Source organism: Bos mutus, chromosome 4 (assembly GCF_027580195.1).
Source record: "Bos mutus isolate GX-2022 chromosome 4, NWIPB_WYAK_1.1, whole genome shotgun sequence".
NCBI classification, from domain to species: domain Eukaryota; kingdom Metazoa; phylum Chordata; class Mammalia; order Artiodactyla; family Bovidae; genus Bos; species Bos mutus.
The window spans coordinates 58,175,846-58,188,778 of NC_091620.1; the positions used below are offsets into that span (position 1 = coordinate 58,175,846).

General features: G+C 42.8%; 2 protein-coding genes across 2 annotated transcripts in view; one reads left to right on the forward strand and one right to left on the reverse strand.

Moving 5' to 3' along the window:
* EEPD1 (endonuclease/exonuclease/phosphatase family domain containing 1) overlaps positions 1 to 12,933 on the forward strand; it is a 176,073-nt gene that overhangs the window by 154,516 nt on the left and 8,624 nt on the right. The window lies entirely within an intron of this gene.
* MATCAP2 (microtubule associated tyrosine carboxypeptidase 2) overlaps positions 4,102 to 12,933 on the reverse strand; it is a 57,162-nt gene continuing 48,330 nt past the window's right edge. The window contains exons 6-7 of the mRNA XM_005889102.3: positions 6,167 to 6,264; positions 4,102 to 4,354 (exon numbers count right to left, since the gene is read on the reverse strand). Coding sequence (XP_005889164.3) covers positions 4,193 to 4,354; positions 6,167 to 6,264 — 260 coding nt within the window. The 3' untranslated portion in view covers positions 4,102 to 4,192. The remainder of the gene's footprint in view (positions 4,355 to 6,166; positions 6,265 to 12,933) is intronic.

Genomic DNA, 12,933 nt, shown 5'->3' on the forward strand with positions numbered 1-12,933 from the left:
TTTCCAGGCAAGAACACTGGGGTGGGTTGCCATTTCCTACCCCAGGGGATCTTCCTGGCTCAGGGATTGAACCCACAACTCCTGCATTGGCAGGTGGGTTCTTTACCACTGTGCCACCTGGGAGGCCCCAGGAGGACTCTTAGAGGGCTTTACAGGGTCAGAGCCTCTCTGCTGTTCTCACACCAACTTTTCACCTCACTGCCATGTAGCTCATGAGTCTGTCATCTGGAGGAGGCAGGAGAGAAATGGATCCTTTTGGCAGCTTCCCACGCACGCAGTTGGAGAAGCTGGGAACAAACTCACGCACATTTTCCTATCCAGGAGAAACCACCAGCTGAGGAGGTCTCTCTTGGCCCTGAGCTGTGCCACCTTGGGGGAAGGGTAACGAGGGTAAAATCAAACTCTTCCTCTTAAACCTAAGCTCACTTACTGCTCCAGAAGTGTGCTGAAAATGCTCCACTGAAAACAGACTTGCACAGAGGCGCTCTTGTCTGTGGGCGATTGTCTAAGACAGTACTGTCCGGGGGTTTCCACACTAAAGCTGGTTCACAGCCACTGCAGGGTCCAAGCCAGGACCTAGGTCTGCATGCCTATTAGCCAATGCATGGGCAGGAGAGATTCCTGCCATGTTGCTGGCGTATGGTGTTGGATCCCAAAGCTCTCACGAAGTCAGCTGTGTCTGTAGATGGATGCCAAATTGTTTGGGGTGGGTGGCACAAACGAGGGAAAACTTACTCAGCCAGGTTGATGCCACTTCTGAAGTTGCTTGTCTTTTGTGAAGGCAGCTAGAAGAAATTAGTTTTCAGTAGTCTCTTCTCAGTGGTCAGATTTTAGCTTTCTCTTAGCTTTGTCCTTGTTCTTCAGGCACAGTTGAAGACTAGAAGTTCAAGATCGAGGTGTTGGAAAGTTTGGTGTTTCCTGAGGACCACAGGGGAAGGATCTGTTCTGGGCCTCTCTCTTTGGCTTAGAGATGGCTGCCCTCTCACTTCCTCTCCATATGCTTTCTAAGTACTTGAGATTCCACATATTGTTAAAGCTAGCTAACAAACATTGGTATTTCTTATCCTGGCAGTTTCAAGATATCAATTTCTTTAGCCACTGTAATCAGAATGAACAAAAATGAAATTATAGCCAACTGACAGGGCCAGTGTGTTGACTCCCTTGGGCACCTGCTCAGGGGATCGCCTCAGGGCCTCTGATGACCCAAACAGCTGTATTCTTTAGCCCCTAGGCCAAAGCTGTTCAGGCTCTAAACAAGCCTTGCAAAGAGTGGTAATAAAATGTTGTGAATACTTACTACTTTGCAAGTGATCTCTCTCTCTATGCTTCAAATACATGAGCAGACCTGTCACTCTGGTTTTCATTCTTCTGGGAATGCTTTTGGGTACGGCACTGGCACTGCTGTAACCTGGGTCTGTGGCTCTTCCTCACCGGAGTGTGAACGTTTCTTGTTTTTCTCATCGGAGGACCTCTAATACACAGCACGGAGCCTGCTCCTCAGGAGGTTATGCATAACTAAACAAACAGTAGTAAATTAAGACAGACTTTTTCCTTCCCTCCTTTTTCCTATGCCCCATGGGGAGATACACTGAGCTAATCAGAGGAAAGGTAGAGTGTGGCAAATGTAGTATTTCTCTATAAATAAGAATACTAGAAGACATGTTACTGATGGTACTGAAATACTTACCACAATAAATACCCAGAAATACCACAATAAAAATAAAAGAACAGAAGTTTGCACGCATATATATCGACATAGTTCATTTGAGAATCTCAGTGCTATTTATTTCTATTGCAGCTAGACACAAAATGTTCAGATATAAAACAAATGATATATACTTTAAACATTTTTACAAAGGTGAAAATATAAAGATGACTATGGATTTATGTTTGCAAACAATTTTACTTCAAATCTGTGAAAACCGAACAGTTTATCAGACTTTGACACAGCTATGTTAGAATTACAGTGGACAAAATTGATGAAATCCTAATCAGTAGCCTATAGCAACTGACTATTCTAATTAAAACTAGTATGACCTTCAACTATTCTAAGTACCGCTGCTACAATTTTCTATTTCTAAAAACTTTTATTTTGGGAGAACAAAACTGACTTTAGCGCTATTTTGAGAAAGAGAATAAACATTAAATCTTCAATCTCAACTTTTAAAGCTTAGGGCTCTTTAAGTATTTCTGCTAATCTTAAACTACTTTTGGTTCAGTGCTAACTTTTGAAATATCTTAATCAGTGTAATTTAAGGTCTTTTTTTTCTTTTTGTCCAGACAGTGCTCATGGTTTTTGTCTCTATACCAAAGCAGTAAGGCAAGAAAGGTTTTCCTTTTTCAGATCATATATCTATCCATTTTAAAATGCAGGGACTGAAAACACTACAAACAATCCTTCCAATAGGAAATTAAGGCTGCTATGGCTTTCCTTTATATTTAAACCATAAGATTAGCAGTGTTATTGCCTACAAATGTTGAATGTATAAGCATTTAGGCTTAAGTCACAGGACATCAATAGAATGTTAAGCAGTTAGGCTTAAGTCACAGGACATCAATATTGCCATTTCTGTGTGTGTTTCAATTTCAGTTAATAAAACATTGTTTTCGCAATTACCTTTGATAAGATGAAGTCAGAAAACATTACACAAAAGCTGAAACTGGGTGACTCTGCTACAGGTAAATAATGCCTGAAGGGACAAGAGTGGTGGTCTGGTGTCTGGTTAGTATCGGTGCACTGTGCCTCCAGCCCTGCACAGTGCAGGGCACACTCCAGCCAGCATGACACACGTACGGGCACCTTCAGTGCTCCAAAGGGCCTGGCCTGCTCAATTAGGCGAAATGTGTGGCTTTGCAAGAACTGCCAGGTGCCAGTTTGAAATATATCATTCTTTGAGGCAAGCCCTTCGAGATATGTGAAAGAGAAAAATCACATAACCTAGTCTGCAAAAGAGTTTCTAAAATCCTTTCCTAGTATGAATGTGAACCAGGCTTTGCAGAGTATATCTACCAGTGTTAGCACCATAGTTAAGCCTGAATTGAGGTAAAGACACACTCGCACACTTTGGGTAGAAATTACAACAGCAATTTTGAATGGGGTATTTACAGCAGTGTCCTTTCTGATTACTAAAAAAGCTGTTTGAAAAACCACTTGAGCCCAAGTATGTGTGTGTATATATATATAATACACACAAATATATATTGAAATTGATAAATTACAAAGCTAGGTATAAGTGTAGTGAAACAGAACTCATTTTTGAAATTCAAATTATATCATTTTTTTACTTCATCAAGCCAAAGATTTTGATTAAACACTCTGAGCCAATATCACAGAGCCAGTTTATCAACTAGCAACGCCCAGAAATTCTGTTTCTCAGAGTATAGTTAAGCTTACTGTAGATGCTACCCAGTCAACATCCAGCTCCTTGCTCCATTTAATTAAAAAAAAAAAAGGAAGTGGCTTCTCTCTTGCCCAAGTATTTAGGTAGAAAAACCTCTCTGAGACTTGTATTTTCATTTACATAAAGGAATAAAGAGGAATGGGGAGAAAAGACCCTAAAACTTGGTTAAAATTTTGAAGAGGTATGATATATTTCAGCAAATGAAAACCAAGTTTAGCTAAAGGATAACTGGACAAAAATGAACTAATAACTTTAAAAATTGCTTTTCCCTTCTCTTTCACATTACTTAACATATACGAAAATAAGTCTTAAATTTCTTATTGTCTAGCTTTTGGGGATACAATACAGACTGATTTTTCAAAGAAGAAGAATTACCATTATTTATTAAATAAGACAGACCCCTGGAGTTTGAACAACACTGGAATTCAATCTCCAGGCAGAGCTGGTCTTGGTGCTCAGGCAGGGGCACTACGACCGACGCTATGGCTCAGGAAGAAGCTGATCACGCCGCTGGACCAGGATCCTCAAAGACACTCATCATCAGCAGCATTTCCAGCTGACTCAGATTCAGATAAGAACAGGAGTAACTTTCCCCTGGAGCCTACAGAAACATTTTAGGGAAACAGTTTAACATTTGTTCTCAACTTAAATATTTAGCTGAATACTGCAGATCATTCTTCAGAAAACTCATGTAAACAGCCATTCTTCTTTTATAAATCTGCTGGTGCCAACTGCACCTAACTGGTAATATACATGGAGGTATAACTTAAATAGTATTCTTGTGAACATAGCTAACATATAAGGTCTTTCAGTTCCCTGTCAGTCAGTTCATTGACTTCCATGATCTTCTCTAAGTGCTCCATGTATCGGCTATGGTCCTGCAAAAAGTGAGGAATCCTCATGTTTTCAGTAACTGCCAATCCTTTTAAGCGATCCACATCTTCATAAGAGACCTGAAAAAAGAAGATGGGTTAATTTTAAAATGTAACTACCAGTTAAATTTTGAAGGGCAATTTCTTCCCTTGGTCTTAGTGAAGTTTGAAGTAGGTAAACTGGTTTTAAATTAATACCTGGAAAATAAAACTTTACTGTGTGAGATGCATACCATCACCACATTTTGAAAAGTCTGTCTAGAAATTAAACAACTAAACAAATCTCCTGCCTAAATCTAAAAGAACTGAGAAAATAGAATGTAAATGCTGTACTAATGTATTAGGAAAATCAGCACAATTGTATATTAAATTCCTTTTTGTATTGAGAAATACAATTTGTGTTTTGTTAAATTTTCTTGCTTTGAAATTTTTAAGTATTTTAAAAAATTTCACATGTCTCTCATTCATTTGAGGAAGAAGCCAGTCTTACAGGTACTATATTAAGCTGAGGGGTAAAAATTTTAAGTTCTATAAATTACCTGCGCAATGCGAAATTCCAAACAAAACACAGTTGGTTTTAAGTACTATTGTCTTCTGATCAACACTCAATTATTTTATTGAATATTTATGTCACTAAGTGTAGTAGGTGATAGGAAATAGGTTTGGTGTTGATACTGATGTAGTTTTATCTTAAACCATTCTGAGTTTAATGAGGCTAATGCTGGGAAATAAGGTGCTCATTTTAAGAAAAAGAAGATACACACATGGAATGGTAAGGGTTGTAAAAGCACCGTGTGGTGTCTGATTTGAATTAGAATGTCCTTATGATTTAGAACAAATATACAATTTGCTCACTGAAAAGGTCCAGAAGTATCAGCACCCAGAAGTGATGTAACACCTTTTGCTGAGATCTTGTTTTCTAAATACCATTTCCCACTAAGAGGAATCAAGACTTCCTTGAAGAAATATCTAAGGTGAGCCCGGAATACTTTACTTTGCTGGGAAACATGTAGACATGTTTTTAAAAACCTAGAAGCAGTCACTGGAAGAGCTGAATAAAAGGGAGGAGTGAAATGTAACAGAATGCAAAGATTCCATCCCACAGATTACTTATTAATGCAGTGGTGTAAAGGTACCTTTACAATGGAGAGATCTGGCAGTAACTAATTTACCCGGGTGATTGAACACAGTACCACTAGTAATGGGACAGTAATACATGGTGTCTAATGTGACACACTGAGAGATACATGACTCATTTAAGCAGTATTTCTTGGCAAAAATGTTTAACCTGAAGCTAATTATAAGAAAACAGTCCAGATTCTAGGAATTCTCAAGGAAATTGTCCTGAATTCTTAAACATGTCGTAAAAAAGAAAGACTAGGGTGAGAGGGACTTTATAAATTGAGTTTAAAGAGAACAACTAAATGCAAGACATAAATCTTGACTGGATTTAGGGTCATGAAAAAAAGCTACAAGGGACATTTTAGAGATGATCTGGAGAATATGAAGTGGACTGTTTTTTCAGGCATTGTATGGAATCAATGATAAATTTCTTTAGAAAATCATATGGTCATGTCAGAATATCCTTGTTCTTGGGAGATCATGCTAATGCATAAAGATGAGTAGAGTTATACCTGCAGCTCACTTTAAAATATTTTAGAAAAATATGCATATAAAAATTAATGATTCCAAGTTTCCTTTTCTTACTGTCCACAAAGAAATACTGTAACTTGGTTCTGTGACAGAATCCCATTTCTTCCCTCTTATTATCACATAAGGAATATGATTTTATTGCTAAAGAGTTTCAGCTTGAGACCTATTTAATCATGAAATGAGCTGGAGGAAATGCTGACCTGGTGTGTCCGGGAATTGTGTGCCGTTGGTCTCACTCACCTTCCCCAGGGTGGTCAGAAGATGGAAGTCAATGGTCTCTCTATAGCGGAGGATTTGCAGGATACCATCCAAGTATACCTGGTCTTTACTGAAACACCCTGGAGGAACCAAAATAGTGTTTACTTTCTGATGTTTAAAGAAGCTAAGTAACTAGATACCAGCCCATTCACTTTACTAGAGGAATCAGTCCTGTGTATAACAAAAAAAGGGGTGGAGCAAAATCAGAAATTTAACTATCACCGTAACATAAAGTGTAAGGTGCAAGGTCTGGAGAACCACCACGAGTGAGTTAAGTCAAACAGCTTCCCTTTAGGAATTCCTTTTCCTGGCTCCCCATCATCGAAACAGTATTTTCCCCTAAAGAAACACTAGTGATTTAAAATACATGATTCATAATTATCCCGCCCACCATCTGATCATAAACTTAACTCCCATGATACACTGAAGGCATCTGGGTGAGGAAGGCTGGGGAAGGCAAGCTGTAGAACAGCTAAGTCTCAAGGAGATACTCTGGAGACATGGGATTTCAGAAATCCCCCTCTTTTTTTTTTTAATAGTACCCTTTAACAGTCGATTTTGATACTCCTACGCTCAATGAAACAAAAAACTAGAACTGAATTTGTAAAGAATATGAAATTGTAATATAAAAATCAGGAATGAGATCTGAGCCTAGATAAAAAATGGTGTTCTACTTACAAAGAAAACCTTTCTCCCATTATGACATAACTTGTATAAATTTTTAAAAATTTTGCTCTAGGTTTAAATGGACTAGACGGAACTAGAATTCTACCAAATGGAGAATCATATATTAAGAAATTATTGTTCAAGAGTTCCCAAGATGCTGGACTAGGAATACCCTAAGCACACCTCTCAGAGGCATACCAAAATTATACAATTTACAGACCAAGTATCAATGAGAAAGACCAAAACCGACCAGAAAATATTTCTACAACAAAAGATACAAAGGAGGAACCACAGTTAGGTGGGCAGGAGGGGAGAAATCGCAGTACAGGTGCTGCTGCTGCTGAGTCGCTTCAGTCATGTCCGACTCTGTGCGACCCCACAGACGGCAGCCCGCCAGGCTCCCCCGTCCCTGGGATTCTCCAGGCAAGAACCCTGGAGTGGGTTGCCATTTCCTTCTCCAATGCGTGAAAGTGAAGCCGCTCAGTCGTGTCTGACGCTTAGCGACCCCATGGACTGCAGCCCACCAGGCTCCTCTGTCCATGGGTTCTCTAGGCGAGAGTCCTGGAGTGGGGCGCCTTCGCCTTCTCCGGCAGTACAGGTGAGAGACCCACAAGTGGAGGACTAATGGCAGGGGGAGACCCTTTACAAGGAGCAGGAAAAGAAGCCCAGGCGCCCTGTGGGGGAGACAAGACCCCAGAATGTTTGGCTTTGAAGGTCAGAGGGACTTACTCTGGAGAGATCCATACGCTGTGGAAAAGAAAGACTCTACTCTTAAAGGAAAAGGTGCCCACGAAATTTCACATGCTCTGAGAGCCAGAAAAGGAGCAGTAATTTGAAAGGAGCCTGGTCAGAACTACTGTCAATCCTAAAAAATCTCCCAGAAAGGCAGAGGTCACCCTGGGGATCCAGACACGGGTGACAGCCACTTTGGGGAGTTGGTTCTACCATTTCAGAACTGCTGCTGTGAAGCACTGTTTTGGAATTCTCCCTGCAGCTTATAGCCTTGTGATCAGGTCCCAGGCCCACCCCATTCACCAGCCTGAAGGCACCAATATTGGGTCATCTCGGATCAAGCAACAAGCCAGGTAGAAATAAATCCCAACCATAGGCAGACATATACAAGCCCCGGGACAATGGCAGTTTCCTATACCAGGACTCAACCCAGCCCCAGCAGGTGAGACCAGTCCTAACACCTGGTGCTGGTGGGCCTCAGCCCCCAGCAGGACAATAGCAGCTCGAGATACTCTGGGCATCTTAGCCAGCACTGCAGATCAGGTCCCACTTACCAGTGAGCCAACAAAATCATCAGGACACAACAGACCAACTCCCAACCGTGTCAAAGACCAGTGAACCCACTGGGAGTTTCACCTCTGACATCATACCCAACCAACCGTCAGGAACCCACCCACATGGCTGGCTCAGCAATCTGACAAAGCTCAGAAATTCCAGGAACTAAATAAACAATTCTGCATATTACTAGTCACATATTAAATTAGAAAAAAAGCAAAAAGGAGTAAACTTACATCTGAATATAAATAAACAAGTAGATGCACAGTGAAATGTAAGTCGACTATATTCGCAAGCACTTAGGAGTTAAAGGATACCTGGCGTCCACAAGTGTCCCAGAGTAGGTATGAGAAACGGAATACGTAACGGGAGATTTCCCAGAAGCCATATCAGGAGGTCAATTTTCATCACACCTTCTTAGACACAACGTGTTCCAGAAAATGCAGACGATATGCTCCTTTACTGGAGAACTGCAAATCGAAACGACAAGGTGTATCCCCCTAGCAGTAGCAGAATGGACATCTCACCAAATATCTGCACAGGATAAATGCTAGATAGGGGCATCCTTGGAGTGGCAGGGAATGGAAACTGGTAACAGACACTGCAGAACAGGACGGAGGTTTCTCAGGGAAAGAGAGAGAGTCACCTGATGATCGAGCAGTAGCACTCCTGGCCAGTAAAGGGACAAAACCACAATGCTTCGCGATGCTGAAAGACGCATGCACCCCACCCTTGACTGCCGCACGATTTACAGCAGCCAGGACAGAAGAGCAACAAAAGTGTCCATCAAAAGAGGACGGGATATAGAAGCTTAGATACAAACACACAAATGTATACTATTCCTCGTGAACAAGAAATGGAATAATGTCATTTGGGACCACACGACTGGACCTGCAGAACATTATACTGCACGACCAAAATCAGAGAAAGACACACATTCTATGATAATACTTAGAGGTGGAAACTAAGATTTAGCAAAAAAAAAAAAACAAACAAACAACAAAAAACCAACAGTTTGAAGGATTCACAGAAGAGACTCACAGAGAAAAAACAAAACCATATAGTGCCCCCAAGAGAAGGAGCATGAGCCGGGATTTCCTTAGGTCGTTAGAGTTTAACAGGTCCCCATTTATACATTGAATAGATCATCAGAAAGGACCTCGTGTATAGCACAGGCTTCCCTGGTGGCTCAGACGGTAAAGAATCCGCCTGAAATGCGGGAGACCTGGGTTCGATGCCTGTTCAGGAAGATCCCCTGGAGGAGGGCATGGCAGCCCACTCCAGTATTCTTGCCTGGACAATCCCATGGACAGAGGGGCCTGGCAGGCTACAATCCATGGGGTCACAAAGGGTCAGACAAGACTGAGCGAGTAAGCAGTGTACAGCACAGGAAACTAGACCCAAAATCTTAACAACTATGGGGAAAGAAGCCTAAAAAGAGTAGACCTCTGTCTGAAACTGAACCATGTGGGTGCACAGGAAAAATAAAACAACACTGTAAATAAGCTATATTTTAGTATCCACTAAAACTTAAAAAGCCTACCCTTGTCCAGGGGTTCCTTGCAGTCTGGTGATTACACATCCACATGGTCAGAGCAGGCTTGTGTGCCAGGGCTGAAGGAGATGCGAAGGCTGTGCCAGAAAATGACCTTGCTTGGAGCTGTAGTGCCGGATCCTCCTAGGATGAGACCACAATCTCCAGATCCAGTGGGCACATCCCACAGCTAACTGTTGGCTATGCCCACCAAGTCAGGCAGACTCTGTGGGCCAGATGAGCTTTGAGAGGCACCTGGCCTCCTCCTCTGCTGCTGGCTTCCCTATCTCTAGCCTCCCTCATTAGAGATGCCCAGAGTATGGACACAGCACCCTGCACAGAGATCTTCGAGGGCTTGGCATTCCCCTGGGCCAAAAGGAGAAGGGAGAGGAAAGAGACACGCACAAGCGCTGGGCTGTGTGTTTTGCCACATCCCACTCTCGTTCACAACCCAGGGGTGGGAAACTTGCAGAATGACTCTGGATGCCTGAGTCAGGCATGAAGAAAGCCTGCTACCTGGTGGCTGTTTCTCGTAATTACACCGTTAATACAGGCACTGTGGAGTACACCATGTACGCAAGGACTGTGAGATGGGAAAGCATACCTGCCATCCAGAAATGTCCTGGCGAAGGTATGAGAAACAGAATTCACAGGAAGGCAGACTTCCCAGAAGCCAATTTCAAGAGGTCCATTTTCATTACACCCTCTTATACATAAAAACTGTCCCACCACAATACACACGTATCACTCCTTAGTGGAGAACTGCAAATCAAAAGGACAAAGACCTGGATCCCCTGGCAGTCAACAGAATGGCCATCACCGAATGATTATACACGATTGATGCTGGAGAGGGACCTCGACAAACAGGCCCCTCCTACGATGTGGCGGGGAATGGACACTGCTAACAGACATCAGCAGAACAGGATGGAGTCACCTGATAATAGAGCAACCGCACTCCTAGTTGGTAAAGGGAAAAAACTGAAATGTGTAAAGACCCACGCACCCCACCCTTGACTGCGGGACGGTTACAGCAGCCCGGACAGAAAAGCAACAAAATGTCCATCATGAGAGCTGGGATATAGAAACTTAGGTGCAAACACACAAAGGAATATTACTCCTCCCAAAAAAGAAATGGAATAATGCCATCTGGGGACACATGGCTGGACCAGCAGAACATTATACTCTGTGAACACAACCAGATGAAAAAAAAATGTATGATAACATTTGAGGTGAAAATTCAGATTTATCAAGATAAGCAGCTTTACAAAACAAGAGACTTACAGAGAAAAAAAAATGCCCCAAAAGAGAAGGTGCAGGAGCAGGGAATTCCATTAGGTTATTGGGATTAACAGGTTCCCAGTTACAGATTTGAAATACATCCTCAAAGAGGACCTATTGCATAGCACAGAGAACCAGACTCAAACCCTAACAAATCTATGGAAAAGAAGCCTAAAACGGGTAGATCTTTACCTGAAACTGGACCATGTGGGTGCACAGGGAAAATAAACACGACACTGTAAATTATACTTCAGTATAAGCTAAAATTTTTTTTAAAAAGAGCCTACCCTCTTCCATGGGATCCTCGGGGTCCCGGTGAATACACATCCACATGGTCAGAACAGGCTTGTGTCCGAAGGCAGGGCTGGCAGAGGCTGAAGGAGATGCGAAGGCTGTGCCAGCAAATGAACTTGCTTGGAGCTGTAGTGCCTGGTCCTCTTTGATTGGGACCAAATCTCCAGATCCAGCAGGCACATCCCATAGCCTATTTCTACCTAATGCCCACCAAGGTAGGTGGACCCTGTAGACCGGAAGAGCTTTGAAAAGTCACCCGGTCCTCCTCCTCTTCTGCTGATGGCTTCCCTATCTCTAGCCTCCTTAGAGTTGCCTCAAGTGTGGTTAACACTACCCTGCACAGAGATCTTCGAGGACTTGGCATTCACTCGGGCCAGTAGGTGAAGGGAGAGGAAAGAAACACACACAAGCCCTTAGTTGTGTGTTTTGCCACATTCCACGCTCAATCACAACCCAGGGGGAAAAAACAACAAACTTTTATAATGACTGTGGATGCCTGAGTCACAGACTCAGGCATGAAAAAAGCCTGCCACCTGGTGGCCGGTTTCTTGTAACTACACCCATAAAACAGGCACTGAGGAGTACACCATGTATGCAAGGACTGTGAGACAGGAAAGCATACCTGCCATCCAGAGATGTCCCGGTGAAGGGATGAGAAAAGGAATTCATAGGAGGGCAGACCTCCCAGAAGCCAATTTCAAGAGGTCAATTTTCATCACACCCTCTTATACATAAAAACTGTCCCACCAAAATACACACGTTATCATTCCTTAGTGGAGAATTGCAAATCAAAAGGACAAAGACCTGGATCCCCTGGCAGTCAACAGAATGGCCATCACTGAACGATTACACACAATTGATGCTGGAGAGGGACCTCGACAAACAGGCCCCTCCTACGATGTGGCGGCGAATGGACACTGCTAACAGACATCAGCAGAACAGGATGGAGGTTCTCAGGGAAAGAAATATAGAGTCACCTGATAATTGAGCAACCGCACCCCTGGCTAGTAAAAGGACAAAAACCCAATGTGTAAAGACGCGCACACCACACTCTTGACTGCGGCACAGTTTACAGAAGCCAGAACAGAAAAGCACCAAAAATGTCCATCATGAGAGGCAGGGATATAGAAGCTTAGGTACAAACACACAAAGGACTATTACTCCTCCCAAAAAAGAAATGGAATAATGCCATCTGGGGACACATGGCTGGACCAGCAGAACATTATACTGTGTGAACACAACCAGAGGAGGAAAAAATACCGTATGATAACACTTAGAGGTAAAACGGAGAAGGCAGTGGCACCCCACTCCAGTACTCCTGCCTGGAAAATCCCATGGATGGAGGAGCCTGGAAGGCTGAAGTCCATGGGGTCGCTAGAGTCGGACACGACTGAGCGACTTCACTTTCCCTTTTCACTTTCATGCATTGGAGAAGGAAATGGCAATCCACTCCAGTGTTCTTGCCTGGAGAATCCCAGGGACGGGGGAGCCTGGTGGGCTGCTGTCTGTGGGGCACACAGAGTCGGACACGACTGAAGTGACTTAGCAGTAGCAGAGGTAAAAATTCAGATTTATCAAGACAAGAGCAGCTTTGAAAACAAAAGAGACTACGGAGGAGAAAAAAAAAAACACCATATGGTGCCCCAAAAGAGAAGGTGCAGGAATAGGGAATTCCATTAGGTCATTGGGA